Source organism: Dermacentor albipictus, chromosome 4 (assembly GCF_038994185.2).
Source record: "Dermacentor albipictus isolate Rhodes 1998 colony chromosome 4, USDA_Dalb.pri_finalv2, whole genome shotgun sequence".
In the NCBI taxonomy this organism is placed as follows: domain Eukaryota; kingdom Metazoa; phylum Arthropoda; class Arachnida; order Ixodida; family Ixodidae; genus Dermacentor; species Dermacentor albipictus.
Window position 1 is genome coordinate 14407118 of NC_091824.1, and position 27597 is coordinate 14434714.

The 27597-nt window shown below is 45.9% G+C and overlaps 1 protein-coding gene across 2 annotated transcripts in view; it reads left to right on the forward strand.

Moving 5' to 3' along the window:
- The window catches only part of LOC135917152 (cell adhesion molecule Dscam1-like), a 1023231-nt gene that overhangs the window by 496198 nt on the left and 499436 nt on the right, over window positions 1-27597 (forward strand). For both annotated transcript variants that reach the window (XM_070536836.1, XM_070536837.1), the window contains exons 30-32: window positions 5889-5987; window positions 14879-15067; window positions 17141-17337. In XM_070536836.1, coding sequence (XP_070392937.1) covers window positions 5889-5987; window positions 14879-15067; window positions 17141-17337 — 485 coding nt within the window. The remainder of the gene's footprint in view (window positions 1-5888; window positions 5988-14878; window positions 15068-17140; window positions 17338-27597) is intronic.

Genomic DNA, 27597 nt, shown 5'->3' on the forward strand with positions numbered 1-27597 from the left:
AATGTTTAAGGCGAAATATAACGCCTTAAATAGAATTCATGTTATTTTGCTTTCCATCGACAACCTTTTGAAACTATCGTTTTTTACGCGCACAATTTCGCAGTGTAATGTTCTGCCAGCTGAGATTGGCGGCGCGTGATGTTTCACGTATTGTAGAACGTATTTTACCGTATACTTGACTGTTATTATTGTTTGAGTGCGGGAGGGGGGGGGGCAGAGACTTATTGGCCAGAAATTTCGGAGGTTAACAAAGAAGCTCGAGTACAAGTGAAGGAACGTGAAAAGATCGACGGAACAAAAATTGTTACGTGTTACATTTAGAGACTGGAAGAACTCGGTTTGGACCAGAGAGCAAACGGTGATTTCCAATACTCTACTTGAAGTTAAGAAAAAAAAAATGGAGCTGGCCAGGTCACATAATGCGGAGGGCAGGTAACCGGTGTACCACTAGAGGTACAGAATTGGTCCCAAGAGAAGGGAAGCGCAGTCGAAGATTTAGGTGGGATGCTGAAATTAAGAAATTCGCAGGCGCAAGTTGGAATAAGCTAGCGTAAGGTAGGGGAAATTAGAGACCGCTGGGAGAGCCCTTCCTCCGATTATGATCATGATGATGAAGTGGTGCTAAATTTAGGTTGCGTCCTAGTAGAGCACCCACACTATGGATTGCTCCGCGGACGACATTTCCGCATTGTCCAGTTGCCCTGGTTCTGAAGGCAATCTAGACTATTCCCGATGTGAGCAGGCAGTAAAATAATTCTGTACTTTCTACATCACACTCGTCTGAAGCACTGCTCATAGAGAAGTGTTGCGAAGTATATAAAGTTGGTAAGTTGCGATGTATATACGTTTGTTTGGCAGCTGTGGAGATTATTTCCTCCAAATTGGATGACCACGGGTATTTGTCTTCTCGAAAACGGCCTTGTTGGCAAAAGGAGAGTGCTTGTTGTCATACTAACAAAGCCTCCTGGGCTAAATCCGTGGTTTTCGGCTGCCAGGATCTGGATGCGGCAAACCACCCGCCATTTTCTGACCGTAGGCATCGACACCATTGGACAGCAATCCGTACCCTGTAGTGACGTGATGCGCCTTGCGGAACGTGTGGATTTACTAGAAGCAGACATCGCAAAATCGGCAGTAACTTATATGATTCATTTTGTGCAGAACCCATTTACTGCGGCAGCGGCAGGCTCCCACAGTAGCTATTGCTTTCAAACAATGTCCTTGCAAAGCACACGTCTTCCTCGTCTCTTACAGCATCTCCTGTGATGGCTTTCGAAATGCTTTCGGAAACGCCACCACTATAGAACTGTACCACCGTGCAGCTTGCACAAGTTACAATTTTAGGTGCCTCACAGTAGCAGTGTTATCCCGTGTAGTTACGGTCATCGCAAGTTTTATGCGGACAATTAACTTATAACGCGAAAGTTGGCGAAACGCTAGCGTCATAAGAAATAATGGCACGCGCGACACGACTTATGTCACTCATTTGACAATATTTTGAATGTATTCTAGAAGAACGTTTTATAGATCAGAAAAGAGCCATTGCTGAGTCTAAAACAGGCCTTCTAAACGGTGACTTGAGATCGGTAAGCCAGAAAGTAAACAAAAGCTGAAAACAAGTGGTGGTGCCAACTTAACTTTCCTTCACCAGTTACAGGTAACGTTGTGAATTTTCACCAAACCTACTCGTGGCTCTACTGAAGTGCTTGCGAATAAAGGTAAGACTACTTCAACAGACAACAAAGGATATCTCTGGCAACGTTTGCATACTTGACTACTAATATTTCTCTCCGATATTTTGCCGTGACAAAAAGAGATGTTTTCCCATAGTTTCAAACATCACTTACAGCGCATACAAGGGCAAGGCGCTGTAAGTGATGTTTGGAACAATGGAATACAAACTAGCCCGTACACAAACCTTGCTTTATTTTCCCCATAATTTCATCTGCTGGTACCGAAGCGTCTTTGAAACGAAGCTTTCTTTGCCTACTTTACCGCGTTTGGCGTCACTGCCTGGTTGCTGCTGGGTCTGCCGCTGTCTCGGCGGATATTATTCTGGAGATGTATGCAAATATTATACGTGCAGCGAACGAAAGTACCAACGAATGAGCTGATAGAACCTTTGTATGCTAACAAAGTACGCACACCACTTCTCGGGCAAATAAATATGACTTCTTACGTAAAACTTGGACATATATATCGACTCAAGACAATTTTAAAGCAAACCGCTTTGTTAACAGAATGGTCAATTACATTTAACAGATTTGTATTGAAATTTTGCATTGATTTAAAAACTCAAAATTTGTCATTGGACGTGTGTGCCCGTTGATGAGGAATCGTCCAGAATGGGCATGTCCCATTACGATTCGTACATAAAAGCTGAAAGTTGCAATGTTAGTTCACAGGTATCTCTAAAGTACGCCGGTCTGTTACTCGAATATTGACTTATTTGACTGATTATTTGATTTGTTTTAGTTTGGTTGATGTAGTCATTCGGTATTTGTATGGGGGAGTTTCCATTCATTGCCAGTCCTCCAGAATCGCTATGTCCCACTATGGCGCAGGAGCTACAGATTCCCGGAATGTTGCATCATACTTGTCGTGCTTGTGTTTACGCCTTTCATCGCCATTACTCCTTCAATTAGCAGCATACATTGCCTTCGTCCTTATGACATCGCTGCGCGTACGTTTCGCATTGTGAATCCACCTGCTTGAATGTTTGTATTTCGGCATCACTTGTGAGCCGAAAATAGCATAATTAACTTGTGACCTCTGTGATGAGTAAACAAAACATTTCATTAGCACACACGTCACATACCATAAACGTAAGCAGAAGTGTATGCGTCGGATCACTTATATTCCAATGTCTGCGCTTGACTTGCATATTTTTTGCCAAGAACAGCCCGTAGAGTTATAAACAGCCTGCGAGTTGGCTAAAATGAAAAACCGATTGAGCTGACATTTGGATTACAATAGGTTGGGTATAGGGCACGAGTTGTTAGCAAATGTTTCTATTCCCTTAATCTTTACCCTTCTTACTTTCGGATAGCATTTGTCGTGCCACTTGAAATTTTACATTATCAATATCATTTGAAGAATTTCTTATATTTAGTGTACCGTCAAACAAACATCTAAGAACCCTTGTGGAAGCTAGAGAAAGCTGTTACCTGGGTTAACTATTGTGAGTACCTCACTAGTTGCGCGGAGGTGAAGATTTCGAATTGCAAACTGCTGCCACACTCACATATTCTTCGTACACCACTGCATCAATATCTGCGTATCAGCGATCAGATATTAAAAAAGAAATTTTAGTACGATAAACATAGCGATCTTCTATCAGAAAGAAGTGTGGAAGCAATTTATAAAAAGAAACAACTCTAATAACGCTAAGATGTGCTGCACCATAAGACTATGTGACACCCCTGCTGCAATAGGACTGCGCGCATCCTCTGATTTCCTTTGCCTTCATCTGTCGTTCCTAATCTCTTACGCACGTTCACAATTATACGCGTGCTCGAGCCACATTTCCGCCATCGATTCCTCCGCTATCGTGTGGTCCTAGTGGTGCGTGCGATGGCGCTTGCATGGCTCGCGCGTGGAGGATCAGTGTGTCTGCAAAAGACGCGGAGTACGTTTGGGTGCTAAAAGCAATGAAGCAAAGTGGACGTAAAACCCGCACTCCACTCAGGCCGCCCAGTGGCGTAGCAAGAACAGCGTTCTGCCTTCTGCTGCTGGCATGAGTGCCGGGCCCACGTGCGCTATAAGCACACTAACGTTCCTGTTGGACTCCTTAGTGTGTGCACTGGTCTGAGCTGAACGGACAGTAACGTCAAGCTAACGTTATCTATTCTGGCATTGGGCCGAAACTGTTGCCGATGGTTTCCCATCTGTCTCACCTCCAGATTCATCGGGGTTGGACGTCTGTAACGCCCCCGACTGCGCGCCTGATCCTCCAGCGTTGTGAGACGCCGGGTAGATGCCGAGACGCTGTTCCTTCGGCCCAGAAGCATTGCCTTGCGTGCCACGTTACGTCAACATGTCATACCCGCGCATAGTTAGAACACCGTCTCAGGAGCCGAAGCGTAGCGGTAAACCTTGCTATCTCTGTCAATGATTCCTCTCTCAATGATTCTCCCTTCGGGAGAAACTGCAAATTTTTATGGCGAAAGCAAGTATATGGACACTCCAGGCGCATTTTTGCCGTCGCCGTCGCCGTGAGGTTAGGTTTAAAGTTTAAATGTGATGACACCGTCGACGCCCATCATGGGCTGTATGTGCGAGTGACGATTGCGGCTCCATCTGGCGCGCACGAAGGAAGAAAGCGGAGAGCAAATGCTTCGCTTTCCGTCGCTCGAAAGGCCGCGGGGTGATAGGAGGGAGGGAGGGAGGGGGGGCGGTGTTCTGCTGTGGCAGCAACTGCGCATTTCGCGACCGGGAGCAAGGGGAACGTACGATCGCGATCTCGCGCCCCATACTTAGAGGGAAGTGGGGAGGCAGCGCGGGAGAGAGGGGTTCGGCTTCGACTCCGCCAACAAGTGCCTACTCTGCACGGCCGCGTGCGCCGTATCTTGAAAAGAATCTGCAGACGGCTCATACGTTTGTCGCGCTGCGTTGTCGCCGCTCTTGTGCCGAAACGATACAACGCAAGAAGGTCAATTCGCTCGCTAGTACTGGCGCGCTCGCTCAGACTGTCTTTTAATGCGATAGCGTTAAGGAGCTCGTCTCGCAGAAAAGCCGGTGTCGTCGGCGTCGGCGTTTGCGGCGTTGACCGTGAGCGATAACTCACGGCAGGCGCTTCATAAATAAAAAGCAACTTCCAAGATTGGCCCGGTGGGAGTCGAACCAGGGTCTCCGGAGTGTGAGGCGGAGACGCTACCACTCAGCCACGAGTTCGATGCTTCCAAGCGGTGCAAACGCGCCTCTAGTGAATGCGGTGTTGCCTTAGAAACGAGCCGTGGAAAGTTATACTGTGGTGTATATCGGTAATTATGAACATGTAACGTACAGAAGTCACAATTACACGAGTTGCGAAGTGCGTTTCCGCTGCATTTCTTCTGCGCTTTCCGCACAGGCAGAGCCATCTCGCGGCAAACACAGAAGACCCCCTCCTCTCAATGTACGGCGCTGCCCCGACAGGAGGCGCGCCGCGCGCGCATTGGGACCGCTGCCAGGCGCGTCGCGGGACTCCCTCTCCCCTGACGACGCTTCGCCGTGCTCCCGGTTGCAGAATCAAGCGCCGTTACTTTCTTTAGATTACTATCTATCTCTCTGCCCGTGCCGATCACGACGCTTGGCTGGCGTAGATCGTTTCCCCTCCGAGACACCGAGTTCTTTGGTTCGTTCCGTTCGCTCAGGCGCACGTTTCGTTGCCGCGCCGAACGCTGCGTTGCTCGACGCTCACCGCGTGATAGGTGGGCGCTAAGTCCGATGCGGGACGCATCGTAAGTGATCGCTGTGCCGTAGCGCATTGTCTTATACCCCTTGGCGGGTCGACGGGTACGCTGTCGCGTCCCACTCTTGAAGGCGAAGCTTAGGCGTCCTCCAATTTTTTCACAGCGAATGTACGCGCTCATCGAGTGTGATGTGTTTATGTTTGCTTGTGCGCGCTGACGCCATCCTTCTCAATTCAGATAATAAGTGAATGTTTCCATGTTTATACGGTCGATAAATCTACTATTCTTACATGGTATAGCTTTCTACTAATTTGCTATGGCAATCGATGCTTCGCCTTTTGGGTGAAACTGTCAAATTGTTTACCATGTACAATGTAAGCCAGCTGGCCCAATATTCACTTTAACTCGAGTGCGATGGGGCCTCTATTCTGCATTTCGTACTTTCGTGTGGGTCCTGATGCATGAGCTGGTTCTTTTTCGTACTTGTCCTCGCAGCTCACCTGGAAGGATTTGTGCTCAAGGTGGTTAGCCAGACCGCCACTTCTCTACAGTTGACGGCTAGCGGCTCTGCTGTCGATGATCAAGTTGTCCAGGGTAAGTGTGCTGGCCCGCTTCTCTTACATTATCCCGGTCTACCACAAATTTAGTGCCTTCGGTCATTATCTTGACTCCTCCGGTGGTCCTTTCGTTTGGCGCTATACAACCCTCTGTATTAGACAAAAGAACGTTTCTGAGGCCACTATTGCATTTTCTGAGGGAGACAAGCGACATGGCGTGTTAATTCACGCCCTAATCCTCTTTCAACATTACCTAAATGTAAATGTCAGCATTCGCTTAAGTGCAGAAAATTCAGTTGTCATACATTTAAAACATTATATAACGAAACCCGATTTTACAATATTTTCGATCTAACGAAGAAGTTTTTGTTCCCCGGCAAGTACCCATAGGGTTCAATGTTGTCAACTACCGAAAATAGCGAAGCTAGCTTGCATTAAATCCGATTAGCGAAGCTTTTCCACATATAAATAAATAAAAAAAACGCTGTGAATTCTTTCTAATTATGACGCAGACGTGTTTTTCTTCGAGCGTGCACTCTAATGCTATCGAGTTAAAGTCACGGCCCCAGCTTTATTTTGACGAGGCTGAACGCCGCGCCCATGAATGGAGCAACGGACTGAGCAATCGCCAGCGTTCTCACGTACCGGAAGACTGCGCTAGGGGCGGCGGTAGTTGGGCTGCCCTCGCCGACTTTTTTTCGCACGTGAAGGCGTAAGTTAGCGGCAAATAGAAATGCCGCGGTACGTTTTGGGTGTCGCGACGTTACAATTTTAGGTTTTCGAAGGACCTAAAAATCTCTTACGAGATTTTTCCGAGCTTCTGGATTTAACGGAATAATTCCAGCGGAGTCATCACTTCGTTAAATCGAGTTTCAACTTTATCTGCAAAAATCAAAGTCGTTTAACCTCTAAGAAAAGAAAAGTCAAAAAGAATGGAAACGCAGGAAGTTAAACCAGTAAGACGTGTTGTTTGCTACCCTGCACGGGAAAAGTGAAGGAGTGATTAAAAGAAGAACAGACTTGAAACGTCACGTCTAGACACTCTACGCCTACTAGGCTGCGAGCGAAATGTGTCTCTTCGCTTTCACTAACCGCATAGTGAATTATATTTAATACATATGTTCACTTGGAATATGTTATCTTGCGAAGAAATCCTTAGCGACTGCAGCACTGGAAATAAACCTTGAGATATTTTCTTTGAAATATGCACAGCGGCAGCTGGTCATACAATCTGCAGCAATTTTGTAAATAAAGATGTTATTTTCGCAGTTTATACGCTTGACCGAGCACGTGCTGGTGGGCGAGTTGGTTATGCATGATTACAAAGAAGGCGCCAAATAAAAGAACAGATGAAGGAAGCAGACACGAGATAACCACGTAGCGCCTACGTGGTTGTCTCTTGCCTCCTTCCTTCATCTGTTGTTTTATTTGGCGCCTTCTTTGTAATTAGTTATACGCTTGAATTCACCGGGCAAAAATAACCAGGTTGTTTCTTTTTTTATTAGCCTACTGCTATGTTTCGAACCAGAAAATCAAGCAGGTGGATCTATGAGACAACTATTTATTACTGTATCATGTACGACACAGCATGCAATGATGATCGCTTTGTGGAAGAGAGCATATGTTTTTTTAAAAGAACAGAACAAATTTAGTCGCAAAGTATAATGTTTTTACGGTCTATACTTTTCTTAGCATCATTATGTTTGATGAATATGTGAGAATATGTAAATACCTGCAGTGTTTACGATGAAGATAGCACGGGGATTAATTGCTTTGTTCGAAGAGCTCATAGCAACACCTGCAAATAACTCTCGGCGGAAGAGAAACAAGCTTTTTGTTTCGGCTCGCGCCAAGCACGAGAAACTTGTGCAAAGCAGAAATTGACATTAAAGTTTGCCTATAAATGAACCGGTGCGTATATATAAGCTATAAATTAGCAAATCAAGTACAACGTTATAAAAAATTTAGAGAATCTGACTAGCTGAAGCAGCGAAAAACTCACTGCCATTTTAGAGCAGTGTTTAAAGATTTCTTCAATAATCTTTTATGAATTAAGTACCCTGAAATGCATACGTTTTTTATTCATGTTGATAAATTATATCTCGAACTGCACGGTGTATGATATATGATAGGCGACAACTACGCTACATAAAATCGCAGCCAGGCTTTGTTTTTATAAAAAGCTTTCTTTAGGCCTATTACTCGACAAAAGTCTTTTGTAATTATTTCCTCAAGAAAATACAAATTTGTATAGCAAGGCTTAATAGAACGCTACTGGGCTAGTTCGTTCACACTTGCTGGACAGGTAAGCGCACATATTAGACGGGAGAAAGGAAGAAGCCACAGGAAAAGCACGAAGCCACAAATAAATTTATTTGTCGCTGTGTCGAAGACTGCACCAAGCATTAATGGAAAGGAGCGCCTTACTCACCTTGCAGTGCATACAAGAACAACCTAAAAACTGCGAATAACTTTTGTTTATTCCGCTGTAACACTGTGAACTTCTCACTCACACAAGCCTTATCCTTCTTTTCATATAAAAACTCGCGCAGAATCCTGTCACCACTCTTACCCATAATGCAGACACTAAGAAGGAAGACGTCACAAGCACAGGGCGGACAGTGTGCCGAAAAACTTGAAATGGCTTTATTTTTCATGGAACGATTGTGTTTTTTTGTTGCTCCAGTATTCATGTAATGGCCTGTTTGCTCGATATATAGCCTTCCGCGCGTAAGTAAAATCCCGTACTCAACGCCTGTGGTCCTCGTGACACACGATCTAAAATGCTTCCTCCCACAAGTGAACCTGTTTGGTTGCCTTGAAATAAGTAGGCACAGCCAAGCGAGCTTAAGCAGTGCTGATAAAAATTTTTGGCAGAACACCTCTCATAATAACTATCGACGTTAAGGCGATTATCATCGAAGCAATGTGGTGACACACCCTATTGCTTCAGCCGAAAGGCGAAACGTGTGAGGCCTGTGTGCAGTCGGACTCCTGTTTTGTGCATCTATCTAGATATGCTGCGCCCTCTACCACCGCCACAGTGATGTCCGCGCATGCGCATGGCGGAGTATACGTTAAGGCAAGGTTATCTTGATATCTATGACGCTGTTTAGATTCCGCCTAGCACTGGATACATTTGAACGAAATTTTTTTTCTCATTGATGATGTTAGATACGGGCACTTTTTCTGGCATCCTTCGAGTTCACCAGACCACATAAAATCGCCGTCGCACTTAAGGTGCGCAGAAGCTCATCTACCACGTTCCCGAGGTGCAGCATGCCCAGACAAGTTCGCGGCCCCCACCTCGTGCGCCGCACGTGGAGCTATTGTCCCACTGCTTGACTCTTCCCGAAAGTGCAACGGGAGCCTGGCACCGTTTCAGGAAATCTGGGCCCCGAGCGAAGTTATTTTGCAGCTCTGAAAGGTCGCTCGAAAACAACCCGGCTCCTCCAGCTGAGCGCTTTCAGACGGGGATGCAACACCATGGCAACGCCAGCTGTAAGTCACCGTGAAGCCCTCGATGCCACTCCATCTGCCGATTGTGACGGCAGTTGCAGACCTGGAGGCAATACCAGGGCAAGTCATCCCTCGGAGAGTGCAGCCCATGGAGCGACCCCCTGAGCCGAACGTGACTGCACTCGCACGGGCGCCTACCATTGGAGAAAAATGACGACATCTGAGCGGGCTCGACGATTGGTTGAAAATCACGTGACACCGAGACACCTAAGGGGTTAAAAGCCAGAGACAGGAAGCAGGGAAGAGCATTCCTTCATTCATTCATCTCTTTCGGGCTTCTTGCCACGGGCCGCAGCGTCCGACTTGCTGCCGGCCATCAATGACTTAATTACTTTTAATTTCTTTGTATTCTTGCTGTAAAAAAACCTCCAGTTTTTATCTCAACATCCTCCTCAATGTCGGCCAACTCCCGCATTCAACGACAAGATCCAATAACTGGTGGATAGCGGTGGGATTGTCCTCCAGATCCAACAATAAGAAGCGCGGAGTGGCTCATACCCAGTGGCATATGTTCAGTGGACCAAGTCGGCGTCAGAGAGGTGCACTGTAGAGCGGTACATACGCAGCAGGCCTTTCAGTGTCAAAGGTGCTCAAGAAATGCGGTACATACGCATTGGAACATATCCAATGGCCGAAGTTAGCGTGAAGGAGGTTTATCGAAGAGTGGCACGAACCTAGTAACATGTACCCAGTGACTCAGGTTTGCGTGAAACAGGTTAGTACAAGAATGACACATAATTTCGGTCACATACTTTGTGACCCTAGTTATGTTGGTCCAAAAGTTGATATATGGTCCTCTCTAGCCCATGCTCCGCCCACTAGGCGATGGATTACACAGTGACCAGAATTAGTTTGAAAACGGCTAAAGACATACATAGAAACATGTATAGATACTGGAACATGTTTGAGATATCCTCTTCAATGAGCTACTCGGCGGTACAGGTCCCTAAGTGGTCAAAATTGATGTGGTGGCCTCCACTACAGCGTGTGTCCTAATCAAATCCTGATTTTGTTATGCAAAATTTCAGAATTCGATCAGTGAGATACTCGGAAGCACCTGCCAACCTAGAACAGTGGCAATAAGCTTAATTAAGGCGCGCAATCTGGTTGCTAAAACTGGCTAGCAGGAAATGAGCACAACGCTTCACTAGCACTGATTAGAGGCACAGATAACCTATATCTCATCTGACCATGTTGCTATGCGTTGTGCCGAAATATAAATGTTTCTTCGGCAGTACACCCACCTATGTGTGTTCACTCAATTGAATATTAATAACTAATAAATGTAAACCATAATTCTTAGGAATTTCATGTGGAAAAGCTGAGGCTCTCCCATGTTGTATAAATGTAGCAAATTCTTCTTCCACTGCAGTAGCGCACGTCCGAGATGTGTTAGTACTTAAAGAAAAAATTGTTTGCATGTAAAAAAGCCATGTCTAAGACTTTCTTGTTGTCAGGAAAGTTTAATTATGCCTGAGTAGGTGACAAAAATATTACAAAGAACATGTGCAACACATAAACTGATGCAAGTTAATTGTCGCTGGTAGTGCAGCTCGTTGTCGAATTAAAGATTAGTTCAACAACGATAAAATACCAGTAAAATCATAAATTTATCTCATTTGATTCCGAATGTATATTTGGAGGCATCAGCACCATTTTCTTCAATAAAGGAAAGAGCAAATAAAAGAATAGAATTTTACACTGAATAAAACAATTCTTGGACTTCAACAGAGAAGACATATTGGCCGGAAACGAAATTTCGTAGAACTGCTGTAACATCACTCCAATTCCGCATGGCAAAAAGTTCATCCCATACAACTGTGTTCAACTGTTTCAGTAAAGGCACGGCTAAGTTGTTGCTGCCATGTACCTCTCTCGCTGACAGTACTTGTAAAAGGCATTTCGAACTTATGCATCTGGTGGTTGATAAAATTGACAGGGAAGAAGGTTTACTATCATGCACGAACGTAAGACAGTTATAAAAGCTACTCCAAGCTCGAGAAAATTGCCTGAGTGCTTACTTTGGCCAGATGACTCTGACAGAAACAAAGTTCATGGCAAGTGCCTGAGCAGGTTTTTGGCCGAAGGCATCTGATGGCACAATCGCAAAGCAGCCGTCATTGTCTGCTTAGAAGAGTCGAAGTCTATTTTCTTTGCAAGATTTTTTGACGTCCCCCATTGAACCCTTTGTCCGAAGACAGGGGCGACGTCTCACAGCCTTTAATACATAGTCTAATCCATCCAAAAAGGTACCATTAACCGTCTTCGTTTTCAGCCTATAGTAGAGAACTGTAGACGGGCACAACTTTAGAAGGTGGGAGAGGCCCCGCCCTGATAACCGAAGCGCGACAGCCGATTGTCTCCGCGACTAAAGAAATAGCCTAGCTAAAAATTTTGCTTCGAAAACGCGTAATTCTCGGTATAAATAACACTTTTGTATCTTGACGGCTGATTTGGTAGAGCTCTCGTGACCGGGATGCTGCAGCACATGCTGGATTTCAACAGAAAAATAACCCCGTAACTTCTACAACGCTGCGCTTCGTCGGCTTTTTAGCTTCGTTGCAAGCGACAAAAGTAGAAACAGCAGCTCTACATGGCTCTTGCGCTGGTTTACGCGTACACGAAACATTACTACTATTTTTCCGAGCTTAGAATGATTCAGCTGTTATTTGACAAGTACTAAAAAAGCAATGCATTTATCGAAATAATTACAAACCTTGGGCCGGAAGACGATCGAGGCAGGAAAGGTACAAAAATGCTTCAGTCATTGTTTAAATAAATACTCTTGCTTTTAAATAGCATAAGATTTGTATTTCCTTGGTTTAGTGTTTTCAGAAAGTTATTTTCAAGAATACAAGAGATTTTTTTTATCATTCCCTTTCCCGTTTTTCTTGTTTTGAAGCTTGCAATCTTGCTGGTTGGTGCACGGCATTCCGTGCGACTTTTTCGTCATGTACCCCAGCGAGGTGACATCGGAACACGACCCTTTGTTGCCGAACGAGCGTTGTGTCGCCTCAATGTAAACACCACCAAAGAACCTTGGCGAGAAAAGCAAGAGTGGCTACATCCTAAACTGCGATTCACGCAACATGATCTTCCACTGCTGCACCTATTGACGCAACAGGAAGCCTGAAGGCAGGGTGGAGGACACGAGCAAGCTTGTCACCGAGGTGCTCGGTGTCAGCGAAAGCACAGTGTTCGGCGTGCGGAGGGAGGTCAAAGCTTCGCATTTCCCAGGTGGCGAACTATCGACGCTTTCGGGAAAGTGCCCGCGAAATGCGGAGAAGAGAAGACGCAGCACGAAATATGACAGCGTCACGTTGTGCGTGCTGAGGTCATGTGCGTGCAATTCCTTTCCCCGCAACGAGATACCGGCGGTCGCGAATATACCTAACGAGTTCTCGAAGCGTACGGGAATCCCATCACTTAAGCGGTATGTGGTAGAAGCGATTCTTAGGTAAAAAGCACCAGAAAGAGGGTATTAAAGAAAAACTGCAGGTCATGCTCTATATTCATCGAGTTTCGCACAACATCAAGATAGTAGCAAGCCACTACGGGGTCATGGTCATTTTTTTGGCTCGATGGAACCTCAGTCGAGTGTGCCCCATGGTGACAGGCAAGAGAAATGGTAGGCTGCAGTGTTCAACCATCTCTCCCTCTTTGATGATGCTGTAAGAATGGCTCATGGTTATTTTGGTGATAGCTTGTCGCAATCTTGGATACACTGTTACCCACGTTATTAAGTTTACCAGCACATGTGAGAGTGACGATGCGGACACGTGCACAGGTTTCCGAATGAAATGTATGTATGTTGCTTTCTTTACAAAAAATAAACAGTTGGCAGTCTGCGCTCCTGGTGTGGTGTGTGTTTCTTTCTTCTGTCCTCCTTTATTCCTTCAGTTATAAGAAACGTCAAAAAACAGTACACGAATACACCTGCGCCTCACAGTAGGTACCAGACTTTGGCAAACTTTCCTCGTCGTAACTTCACTTTGGGGCAAATCAAAACACCACGCAAAAAACACGCGAAATGTTTGTTTCCAAGGGTGTGCCGCCGCGGGACTCTGCAGACGAAGCCTAGCGCATCGTCACTGATGCTCACTGCAGTCTTTCTTCGCCGCATCAAAGCTCAGCACAAACACACATGACACAAATGGTGCATCCTAAGCTTGCAATAATATTTCCGGCATGATAACACAAACAGTCCGGGAATTCACTCTGGCGAGGGATACTCAGCTGACCCGACTCGGCCCAGTTCGCAGCGCCAGCGGTCATCTTTCCACCTTTGAGGAGCGAATGCCGCTGTTTCCTAAAGTGCCCAATCTTAAATGGCCATATTCATTCTTAGTGTGCCATATAATTCCCGACATTTCTCTGTTTAAATCACACGGCGTGTACTGAGGATATGCTGACATTATTTAGCACCGCACGTCTGTTTTAGTTTCTTAAAAGCCACAATTTTTTTCAGGGAGGCAAATGATGTGACTCTATGTTTGGATCTTAACACTTCACATGTCCTCATTTTAAAGAACTTGGAAGTATCTAAGTTCAGTTCAAACGTGTTTCCTCACGAAAAAACTGTGCCCTTCCACTCTGAAGAAGGATGACCAGTGAGGCTGTATATGTGGGCTCCTTAATGGCGAACTGCACCTCCGCCGAGCATCGGCCCGGCATTGAACTATCTTCGGGATCGGCCCATGTATGTGGAGCGTTTAACGCCTGCTTCACCTCCGCCGCGGGTCGGCCCGGTATTGCACTCTCTTCGGAATCGGCCCACGTATGGGCAGTGCTTAACGCCTGCGTGACCTTGACCGCTGGTCGGCCCGGCATTGCGCTATCTTCGATGTTTTCTTTCTACACGCGGACATGATATAGGGGAAAGTAGCCCTTAACAGCTTCGCTGTAAAATGAATCATAGACGGAACGAGCGTTCTAGTCAAAAATCTTCTAAAAGCGTGCCTGTAACAGTTCGGGACTATTGTAGCTCGAATTCCGAAATGATTTTCGTAAATTTATATGCACCATATTTCTCGAAAGTGGTCCTACTCTTAGGATATCTGATAATCGAGCATGACATCACAACTCCTCGACTACGAATCGGAATTACCTTAAAGTAAACAATAAAAATATATTTAGCAAATATTTATTATAGAGCTATGTTATTGCGGAAGTTTCTGTTGCTGCTCATGCGGTCACGTAACCTATCTGCAAAACGCCAGTGGCCTATATATGACGGTTTCTATTATTCTTCATTAACAAAAACACTTGGTATAAAGGCTGGTGAACAAGGCGCAATTCCTTTGTCCGTGTTTTTCTGTCCCTTTATTTCCATAAATAGCACAAAAAGAGAAACGTGAACAGCCACCAACTTGGTCTTTTCACTCGTCTTGTGCGTACTTCTCTGGGCAGTGCTGGAGATTCACCTGAAGTCCGAGAGCGGAGAGTGGCAGCAGCGCTCCCTGGTGGGCCGCCACAATGACACGTACCACCTGGACGGGCTGCAGTGCGGCACTCGCTACCAGCTGTATGCAGTCGCCTTCCTGGCAAGCGGCCGCCGGGAACAGAGTGACTTGCTCGCCACTCGCACGCTCGGCAGCCGTGAGTGGCTTAGAATGTTGCGCAACGTGCTATGCTTTTTGCTGTTAAGCAGCTGCTCTAGGACAGCCAGGCAATTAGAGGGCAGTTCTAATTCGGGCACCCTACTCGTCCTTGAAGCTACCTTGACGTATGCTTCCGGAGTAACACGTGCCTCAGGTATGTTCACTCTATAGTAAAGCGGAGCCAACCCAGCTGCAGCTTTAAACAGTACAGTGTTGTGGAATCTAAAGCGAGTCTCCATGATAGAGCTGAAGACACTTATAATACAAAAACAATAATACACATCCAACCCAGAAACTGGAAATCTGAAAACACAAGCATTATTGAAGCGCTTAAATAAATGCCATGAAAGTGGTAATATTCTGCACCGCGTTTGTACCATAACGATCACCTGCGCCTCCTAGGAAAACGGCAAGATGTGAAGAGGGCCCTGCCTCCGTGGACCACATTACCGCACATTATAGTGTCTCTGGGATTAGCCCCCTTTGCTATAGTACTGTATTCAGAGTCGGCGCGTTGATTGGAGCGGGTGTATCCTGGTGATAGCACAACAATGAACTGCCCTTTACACGGCGAAAAAGTGACCACGCGGATACGCCAAACCCTATCGAAGTTGGTGCAGAAAGGCCTGCTTTATTATAGTAAATTTGCTCTTTATGACATGCATTTCTTGCAATTAGGACGTCTAGCTTTCATTTCTGTTATCACTGAGTGACTGCAGAAAACAATACCAGCAGCCAGGATACCTATAAGGGTCGCAAAAATGGGGCGGCTGTCCTCCGTTACAGATTTTCGGCAAAACAGCAGCACCCTACTACGGCCAAAAAAGTCCCGCAGGAAAGAAAACTTTGCTTTGAAAGCGAACAATACGGAAGAATAACGCTGTTGATTTCGCAGCACATGAATTGCATACTCTTCTGACCTGCATTTGCATTGTAGTTCAAAACCAGCCAAATTCAACATACTTCTAACTCCACGTCTTAATACTAACGCAAGCAGTGCTTTTGCAATCGTCGAATCGCCGTGACGATTCTTTTACAGCCCTTTGCAGACCTCTGGAACGAATTTACCTGTAATCAAGGCAGAGGCGCGAAAGCTTTCGCAGAGCTAATTCCCTCCAAAAAGCAATGATCATGTTGAAAGCAACGTATACGCACCAGAATAAGAAGATACACTTCCCCGTGGGAACGCCGCATTAATGCGCCCACAAGGTTCAGCATGTGTCGAAGCTGCGACGATAGGGCACTTGCTCACGACGTCCATTCACCGAGAACTTCTGTGATGGCTTCGACCAGAATATTAAAGCGATACCGTTAGAGGCCCCGCGTCACAGAAAATCCGGCGTTGGCGTACCATGTCCAGCATCGGAAGTAGTTTCACCAAAAAGCAATTTTGAACCACCCATAGCCAGCCCATCCATGTGGCGCAACGAAATTACTGAACTAATTGAATTTGTGAAGCTAAAACTCGTAGAAAAATCGTACAGTGCGACTAACACACAACCTTCAGGCATGGTAGCGTCGGAATGTAATTTGAATGTATGAGCAAGCATAATTCTGTGACGCGAAAATTCAAACAAACCCTTTTTCCAGTGTTTCTAGCATTCATAGACCGGCCACGGCGTCTGTCATTTGCGCGCGCCTGCGCGCGAATATGTTGGATGACGTGGAGTGGCACACCCTGTTTTTTGCAACACTTTCTGATGGAGCTCGCTTCCGCCGCGTAGCGGCCCAAGCACGACGCCGCGTTTCTACTAGAAATCGCGCCTCCGTTCATAGCATTCTCCGCCATCGTTTCCCAGCAAACATTACGGTTTCATATGCTGCAGTTGCCGGGAACCGTGAGAAGCAGTCAGAGGTATTTGAATGTTATCGCGTTCCACTCTTAATAGCAAGCTTAAGCATCCTCCAATCATAATGATCAATCTTGATCAAATAAACTCCTATGGTCAACGAGAACATGGAAAAAACCATCTTCTCCTTGACAAAAGGAGTTTCTTTGATCAAGATTGGTGGAGGCTGTTGGTACTTGTTGTCTAATCTTTAGCAATATGTGGTTGCGCTTCTTATACAGCACCGGTTGCTCCCAACAAAGAGGACATTGTGCGAGCTCTCAACGGCTCACATGTGCAAGTCATGCCCTCGGCCTGGCGATCGGGCGGATGCCCCCTGACGCGCCTGAGCATCGAGCACCGCTTGCTGCATGGCCAACAGCCGGAATGGATCGCACACTGGAACCACACCAGCCCTGCAGCAGGGGTTCTGCCGCAGGTACGGGGTCTGCTTATTCAGGCGCGGACCATAATTCATGGAGGCCGAGAGTCCTTCAAAGTTCCCAATAGTGTTTTATTGATGGAGACAATTGGTAATGTATTTCTGCTCAGTATATATATATATATATATATATATATATATATATATATATATATATATATATATATATATATATATATATATATATATATATATATATATATATATATAACAATTGCCGTTGACTCAAGTATCGTCAACGTTGGGGTTGCTTGCTGGCACAACCGTCACCCTATTCTTTATTCTTTTCTTCATCTTGTTCTTCCTATTAATATTACTGTCGTGTTGAAGTTCAGTGTTTGACGGAAGCCCGTCTGGTCAGGATGAAACCTGGTTAAAAGGGTAAACAAAAACCCGGGGCACTTCGCCGACCAAATAAAGATCTAAAAGAAAACAAGACGTTTCGGCTCCCACACGGGAGCCTTGTTCACAGGTAAAATAAACAAAGGTGCTCGAGCAGCTCGCTTAAATAGTCTAGAACACGTGACGCAGGCAGCGCGCATACACTGACGGCAGATTGCCATCGCTCCTGTTCAGAGTGTGTGGCGTAGTCTGGATCATGAGGGACTCAAGAGAAAGGCGTCGAGATAGCCCTTTTTCCCTGGCAAGGACACGTGCCTTCCCCCAGTCGATTGCGTGGCCGCTTGAAGTGGCATGCTCAGCCAAGGCACTGGATTTCACATTTTCTTTTCTGACGTCATAATTGTGCTGTTTGAGACGCCTTTCAAGGTCACCAGTTTCGCCAATGTACACGTAGTCGCAATCCGCGCATGGGACAACGTACACAACACCTGGGAATTTCTCTTTTGGTAATTTGTCCTTAACATTGACGAGCGATTGCCGTAGTTTCTGGTTTGGAATGTGTGCCACTTGAACATTGTATGAACGCAGAATACGGCTTAGAGCTTCACTCGTGGACGGGATATAGGGTGTTCCGGCGCGCTTTTGACTAGAGGCAGCATGGGGTAACTGCGGACGTGCCATTTGTCGTTCGACAGCATTCACGAAAGAGCACGGGTAACCACAGGCTGATAGGTCCCGCCGTACCACGCTTACGTCGGATGCGTAGTTTTGTTGTCTCGTGCAGATTTTCTCCGCGCGTCGTAGAAGCGTCGAAACCACTGCCCTTTTGTGAGAAGCAGGTTGCAAGGAGCCGAAATGCAAGTAGCGTCCTGTGTGAGTTGGCTTTCTGTAAACTGCGAACGACAAAGTGGGCCCCTTTCTTTCAATCAGCATATCAAGGAACGGAAGCTTGCCGTTGACTTCCTCTTCTACCGTGAACTGGATCGCTGCTTCCATGCTGCTCAGGTGTGAACTGCCAAGTGGTCTGGGTCGTTGAAGATGTGCACCTACAAAATATAACTTTATGATTTGCGTTGCTAGCAAGAGTTGCTTTTGTCACTTGTCGTTTTTATTTCTTTAACATCCAATTGGTTACTGTATTGGCAAAGGCAAGTATTTTTCCCATAATGCATGACTTCTTCAAAGGCTTTAAGTTATCCACACACATTTCATTTAACTTCCTATATAGTTCCCCTGCCCTTTTACCAAGTTTGATCTTGGTGGTTCCCTCTGCGGACTAAATTTTGCGCCGTTCTTAAAACACAATTGCAACGCCCCGAAGCGATTAAATACGTAATTTACTGCAAAAGTGGCTGTCCACCCACACACTGTCTTTTTTTTTCACCAGCGTATTACTCTTAAACTCCCTCTTATTTTCGCCAAATACAAACCAAGTGCCTCCTGTAGTTTACTGAAGAGACCAGCGCAACTGACTACGTGCTTCGTGGAATGAACTACGGAGGAGTCTAGCATTCCAGAATATTAAATGTCGTGAGCAAAGACTTCTCTTTGTACATAATGGAGTGCTGATGTGTGCGAGCTGGAGTTACGGATCCATCTTCGCTATCAGCGCAGAAGACAGCATGCGAAGTATCACACGATGAAAAAGAGCGCCTGTTTCCGCCTAGTCGTTTTTTGTCCTCGTGTGAATTTTTGCGCCGATAGCTACCATGGGTTCATTTCGTACACTGGCAAACATTGCTGTTGACGGCCGCAAAAGGCTTTCGAGCACTAGCTCAAGGCACATTTTATAGGTAGTAATGAACTGACACCCTTGAAATTTCGCCAGGAAATTTAGCCAAACTTGTATTAAACAGTTCTTAAAGTACAATTGTACAGCTACGGAACACTTGCATAGGTAATTTTCTGTGAAGGCTGCAATTAACGCACAGGTTTCAAACAGTTTGCTGTTTTCGGGCTTTGCACGTCACCCGTAAATTGGCCCTCATATTATGCAAATTATTAAATTATTATGTAAATTATGCAAACTTTATCCTTTCACGGTACCAAATAAATTTTGCAAGTGTTTTATATCACGCCTCTAAAATGCAAGCAAAAAAACAAGGATTACAGAAGTTTTATTTAGCCTCTATTTATTCCACGCATTTAGACATTTTCCTGCACATCACCAAAGCCCCTCCCCCAATATCCATCTAAATACAAATCCTGAATTAGGTAGTTCTCTGCACATATTGTGAAAACATGCATATAAAATTTTCGGGTGACTCAAGTCTCACAAAGAACCTTGCTGTAAAAGGTAACTGAAAACGTTCGCTTTTCGCACGCTATACTTGTGATGCAATGACACGAGCGGTCGTGTCGAATGAGCAAAAGTACATGAACTGCGACGCAGACTTATGCAGCATTATCTATGCTCGGCTTCTTCGTTTCATACTAACGGACCATTTTTAGGTCTCGCATACTCAAGTAATATTTTTGCTGGCTTTTTGGGGCTTTGAAGGAAACATTCTTTTAGATAACACGGATGATAATTGGGAATAAGGAGGAGCAGGCAAGACAGGAAGAAAGCAGGGCATTTAAAGGTTATTATCAAAGGGAGTGAATGGTTTATGCAGACTGCAGAAGCCAAATAAAAACACTAGCAATACTTCCTACGTACACTGCTGGCGTCGATGACGCCGTTTGATAAAGATGACAAAAAATATCGATGACAAGTTTCGGGGCGGAATTAAAGCGTGACGACGGCGAGAGCAGCACGACGACGGCAATGTGATTGTGCAATGAAGGCGATGCGGGTGATGACGGAACGACAGCGACGACGACGACAGCGTGGCCAATATGGCATAACGAGAACAGAAAGACAACATTGTGAAGACGAAGGCAGGGGAAGGGCTGCGCATCTGTGCTTTGTTTTCCGTTCGGTGACTGCACGCACGACAGATTCTCCTCGGAACGTTCGCTTTGTACAAATCGCTCACATTGCAGCTGTCGGTAGAAACTGAGGCGTGCCGGTGAGATGAATCGGCACATGTCGAGAAAAGATGCGGAACACACTACGGCTACGAACGTGCGGAGAAACGGCACAGTGCCACAGGCCACGGCATCTAACGGTCCAGACGCGATGAGCGCATCCCACAACATGGTTGCGTGATAGCACGTGACTCTGCATGGGTGAGGATAAAATCCGGCCGCTTAACAGCAGGAAGCCGAGCAAGAAGTAAAAGAAAACTATTCGCTTTAAAATTTTCCGGTGCTGCATATTTGCTGCCTTTTATATATAACACACGGTGATGACGACGTCACAAGCGGGCTGCACACTGCCAAGTGCTTCACCGTCAGAGTCGAAACAAGCGGGCTGCATACAACCATGGAGCTGAAGCCGACCGAAATATCGAGCACTGCAAAAAAAAAAAAAGAAAGGATGGGCATAGCTTTACGGTTAGTAGTTACAAATCGGTCATCTCCGCCCGTTTTCTGTTTACGGCAGCAAAATGTAACGACGCTAGGAAAATAAGTCTGATAATGAATCAATCAATCAATCAATCAATCATGTTTATTTAACGTTCTCAGGAATAACCCTAAGGTATGAGTGCCACCGCACGCATGCATTAAAAAATTAAGAAACCACAAACAAGCACTGCAGGGGCATATAAATAAAAAACAGTAAATAAAAAGAACAATTGCGCAAAGAAAGAGAGTGCCTACAACAGAGCGCGAAGTAAATACGAAAGACAGAGCAGGAGAAGGGTCGTTGAACAATGTATGAAGGTATGACACAACAAGGCAAAACTCGGAGAAAAGAAAACCATGACAGTGAGTTATGAAAAATATCAAGACCGCGCAAATAAACGTTATAAAGACTATATTCTGTGGACGGTTGAGTGTTGGTGGTGAGAGGCAATAACATGGAAAGGTCTACGTTCTCTGGTGATCTTCCATGGAATACTAAACATAATGCAGCTGAGAAGTTCGGTGCGTACGGTCATGCAATAATGATGATAGCGACTAACATTGTGGCTTTGCAGAATATGATAGGTATGTGCTGAGTGCGAAATATTCATTTTGGTGAATACTAGGAAGCCTTAGCTTGTCCATACACACATTATTCCTTACGGAAGTGCCCGGCAACAACAAAAGTAGACACCAATCACAAGGTCGGTAGCGATGTCTTGTGACACTTTGTCTTACAACACGTAAAACCTTTTTTTTTGTTACATAGGTGTTTTTGTCTAAGCAATACATCAAAAAGGGATTGCTTGTTGTAAGTTGCATCGGTGTCGATACTTTTTTAAACCAGCAAATAAATAGAACATACGTAGTCACTGCAATAAAACCTCTGCGTCCCCTCTAAGCCATCGCCCTGCAGGAAACCGGGGGGATCGCAAAATGATCGGGGTATAAATCGTGCAGTGCTTCCGACGAGAAGGCAACCGTCACTACGCTGATACACAGAAACCTCTCGGCTGTCGAGCACGATACCGGTGTGCGCGGCATAGACCACGTCCTGATTGAAATAATCCCCTCCCGTAAAGAAGAGGGAAGTCTATTTCTTCTGAACATATATAGTCCACCCCGGCACAAGCCCAAATTCGGCCCACTCTTCCGCAAAGTGTTGAGCGTAGCGCACAAGCAGGCACTAGTCGTGGTCGGCTATTTTAATGCGCCACACGCGGCTTGGGGATACAGCATAGAGAACATTAAGGGCTGAAGCCTATGGGCAGACGCTCAGCACGAAGGACTAACGCTCATAACTGACCCTCAGGCACCAACCAGAATAGGAAACAGCGTAACCAACGACACGACACCAGATCTCACATTTACGAAGAATGTAGCAATTTCTCAATGGACAAACATGCAGGAAAGCTTAGGTAGTGACCACTACATCGTCGTCACAGCGGTGCAAGCAGGCCCAAGGAAAAAGAGGGGGAGAGATCTGAAGCAAGTAGAAAGGGACTCTTTCCGCAAAATCCGACAAGATGATGCGGAAGACACTATTACGGACATTGAGAAATGGGCAGAGAAACTCTAAGAAAACATTAAACGAGGCACCAAAACTGTTCCAGAGGAGGCAGGTATAGAGGAGATGGATAGCATATTATTGCACATGTGGGAAGCGAAAGGTAGCATGCTGAAAAGATGGAAAAAGCAAAAAGATAATTGGAAATTGAGGAAGAGAATTGTGGAAATAAACAAGGAAATCGAGATATATGCAAATAGGTTAACCCAACAGAAGTGGGAAGCCACGTCCGACTTGATGGAAAGGCAGATAGGAATGTCCAAGACCTGGAACATTCTCCGATGCCTCTTGGACTCCGGAAGTACAAAAACCATACAAAGACACAATCTACAGAAGGTTATACACAGCTACAACGGTACAGAAGAAGAGCTCTTTCGAGAGCTCAAAAAGATGTATGTTGAAGATGCCGATAGAGAACTACTTCCGGATTACCTACTTAACGAGAATCCTGACCTTGATACTCCTATTACGGAGGCAGAAGTCAGATATGAACTTACCAGGCTCCACTCGAAATCTGCACCAGGACCTGATGGGATAAGCAACAAAACACTCAAAAACCTCGACAATGTATCCATCCGAGCTCTCACGGACTACATGAATAACTGCTGGGAGCAAGGCAGCATACCAAGTCAATGGAAATGAACCCAAATCATTTTATACCAAAGCCTGGAAAGAAACCACAACTCACGAACTTAAGGGTCATATCACTGACATCCTGCGTCGGTAAAATCATGGAACATGTGGCTCTCACACGTCTCACGAGATACATGGATGATGGAGGACTTTACCCACATACCATGGTTGGATTTCGACCAAAGTTATAGACGCAGCATATTATGCTCAAACTAAAGCATCAGATCATAGATGCGGGGGAGAAAATTCTAGACACTAAGGCAATACTAGGTCTCGATCTAACTAAGGCCTTTGACACCGTCACGCACAAGGCCATGCTACAAAATCTCCAAAAGCTGGATATCGGACGTAAAACATACGCGTACATCAAAGACTTCTTGACAGATCGTACCGCAAAGATTTCAATTGGAGAATCCAAATCGGACGCGCTCATGCAAGGTAATAGGGGTACACCGCAGGGTTCAGTCCTATCTCCCTTTCTATTCAACGTGGCAATGATCGGTCTTCCTGCGAGACTCGAAAAGATAGAAGGACTCGGACACAGCCTCTACGCGGACGACATCACCCTTTGGGTGGCGGGTGGAAGCGATGGGCATGTGGAAGAGATCCTTCAAACAGCAGTAAACACGGTGGAAGACTACATCAGAGACAAGGGACTGAGATGATCCTCGCAAAAATCAGAACTTCTGCTCTATGGGCTCACATGCCGGGGTCGAAAAAGCACTAGGGAAAGGCCGGGCATTGTGGCCACAGTAGAAGGCACCACGATACCCATAGCGGAGAGCCTGATAATACTGGGACTCCGCATATCCGAAAACAGCCATGACGGAGAAACCATTAGACTAGTTGACAATAGTGTTCAACAAACAATCAGACTAATAAAGCGGATATCCAACAGGCACTATGGCATGAAACAGCACAATCTCATCCGTATAATAGAAATATTCGTAATCAGTCGTATTTTATATGTGGTTCCTTACCTCAAGCTCTGCGCTGCGGAGAAAGCCAAGATAGACTGCATTATTAGAAGGGCGTATAAGCAAGCCTTGGGACTTCCGGCAAATACGTAAAACGAGAAATTCTTGGCGCTCGGCGTGCACAACACATTAGACGAACTTATTGAGGGCCAGAGAGTAGCGCAGTATGAAAGGCTTACACAGAGTTCGACGGGGAGACGCATCTTAGATGACATCGGAATAACCTACGAAGCACAGCACGGAGTGCGGAGAGACATTCCAAGGAAAATAAGGGAACATCTGTCAGTACCCCCAATCCCCAGAAACATGCGCCCGGAGTTTCACCAAGATCGAAGAAACGCATGAGTGAGAGCTCTCCGCAAAATATTCCGTTGTGCCAAGGACGTGGTCTATGTGGACGCGGCGGAGTACGCAAATGGACAGAGTATGTCGATAGTTGCTACGAGTCTAGAGGGTCACTGCAGAGTTAGTGGGACGGTAAAAATATGGAAGGCAGAGGTGGCGGAGGAAGGTGCCTTAGCACTGGCAATAGCCTCCACGGAAGCTAACATCGTAGTAAGCGACTGTAAGACAGCCGTCAAGAACTATGCAAAAGGAAGAATCTAGCCGGAAGCACTGAGAATTTTAAACAACTTTCGTGAAGATCGCGACATTCACATTATATGAGCAGCCGCACACTTCTCCCTTCACGGGAACAAAATAGCGCACATCCTGGCTCGAGAACTGACAGGCCGAGCAGGTGACACGCAACAAATACTGGGAACGGAGAGAGACCGGATGACCAGCTTTAACGAGATCACCAAACACTATAAATTGGGAAGGGCCCATTTCCCCCCGGCACATTCCTCGTTAAATAGACGGCAAGCGACGGCTCGGGACCTCTTACTAACAGGTACATATCCGAACCCGGTGGCCTACCACCGCTACTACCCGGACCTTTACACGGATAGATGTAGATTTTGTGAAGAAAGGGCGGACCTACAACAAATCGTTTGGGCTTGTCCTCGTACACCCATACAGAATAAAATAATTAAGACCAGAGAGCAGTGGGAGACCACGTTGTTCAGCTGTGCACCGGAAGACCAACTCAAGGCAATCCTGCAGGCCGAAGATGCCGCCAGGGCCCAAGGGCTCGAGGCTGTCATTTAGGTAGAGGCCTAGGTCTCAAATCTGCTGTGCACAAATAAAGTTTATTCCTCCTCCTCCCTCTAAGTAAAATATGTGTCACTAGATGGTGCCATCAACCTGAAGAGTTTCTTTTATGGCACTTTTTATTTTCTGTTTTTCTTTTAGATGATTTCTCATCCTTTATTATGTTTTCATCATTCAGCCAGAGTATCGTAATCGTCTGTTAAGAAGGGTGCGGCCACAAGTTCAGTTGAACATTAGTTTACCTTCCGGTCAGAAGGGCTGTGCCACTCCGTCGCGCCACAGAAGGTGCGTTAAAGGTAACTCGTGCCTTGATCCTATCATGGTAAAACACGCACGTGAGACGTGACCATGCACGGCGTGGACTCTGCGGCCGACGCCAGTTTCTGACTGCTTTGCATAGGTCGGCGCACTCACACTCATTTCAAAGGCGCGAGTGCGAGTTAATGCCAGTGAGTGCGAATGCAGGTGAGTGCGAGTGCGACTGAGCGCCAGTGAGTGTGAGTGGAGGTGAGTGCGTGTGGGTGAGTGTCAGTGAGTGTGAGTGGAGGTGAGCGCAAGTGCGACTGATTGCCAGTGAGTGTGAGTGGAGGTGAGTGCGACTGTGAGTGAGCGCCAGTGAGTGTGAGCGGAAGTGAGTGCGAGTGTGAGTGAGTGCTGGTAAGTGTGAGCGGAAGGGAGTGCGAGTGTGTGTCAGTGAGTGTGAGCGTAGGTGAGTGTGAGTGCGAGTGTGTGTCAGTGAGTGTGAGCGTAGGTGAGTGTGAGTGCGAGCAAGTACCAGTGAGTGTGAGTGGAGGTGAGTGTGAACGTGACTGAGTACTGTGGACGTGAGTGAGTGAGTCCAGGTGAGTGTGAATGTGAGTGAGTGCTTGTGAGTGTGAGTGGATATGAGAGTGAACGTGGTGTTTGTGAATGAGTGTATTGGGGTATATTAAAATTTCGCCTTTATGGTGTGTATTACGCATGATTCAGTGAACATTCCAGCTAATAATTTTTGGGGTTTTACTGTCACCATGTTTGTGATATTTCCGCCCAAAACTGCTTTTGTAGCAAAGTGAAATAAAATCTGCAAAATGTTCGAATTAAACAGTTTCTTTAGGACTGAAAAAACTAAGCGTAGAGACAAATCTCCTCATCCCAAAGGCCTTGCGGGCTTCCACTCGTCACTTGACACGCGCCGTCGCAGTTACGGCGCTCGGGAGGCGTAGGGCAACTTTCATAGAGTTACGCGAGATGAGACATTAATTAAGAAGTTCTGCTGTTTGCGCAAGTGTTGTTATCGTATACTATATTGTGTAATACTTGAGAAACAATGAGAGAGCGCTGTTAGCCTGCCCGATCGAAGCAAATGATTTTAGTGCAATTCGGCAGAATATCTGCGTTTCTTTGTTCTTTCTTCTTTTGTCGCGTTGTGTTCACTGTCTGCTGCTAGTCGGAAGTGATTTGAAGCCAGGTCACTTTCCTCAGCCCTGCGAAACTTGCACGTGCCACATTGCTGTAGTTTATAGCTTTTCGTGTTTTCAGCATTTATTGTGCAAATGGCTTTTCCGCTGAATTCTCACTGTTAGCTGGGCCACGGGTGGAAAATATTTCCTTTCCTGCAGCGAAAAGTGCGCGGACTGAACGCGCTCAAGCAGGCTAGCGGAAGTCGCGTAGCCTTTATTTACACATTTAGGCATACTACCGATCTCATAAGAGATCAATGCAGGGAGGCCATACATATATATACAAAAGAAGCACAATCAAGGAATTTATACAACTGAAAATACTAAAACACTAGCATAATTAAAACATCATAATATTAGTAGCACTACGCTTGGTACGACTAAAAAAATAGAAATAATGAAAAATACAATCACAGGATGCGATCAGATTATTCAACCAAAATCCCGGTACAGATTCTTTAAAAAAAATGTTCACAGAAACTGTTCAGCATGCACATTAATTTCCCGCAAAGTTAATGTTGCGCTTAGCTCGTGTGGCAACTGTTAGTGCGAGTGCAAAGCGCAGAGACATTCTAAATCAGGCATGGGGAGACCTTGCAGACGGCGCCAAAGCACCGCGAAGCGAGGGAGGCGCCGAGGAGTCGCAGATGCACGAATGATGGGAGTCATGCGAGCCGTGTGTGTACCAGCGGCG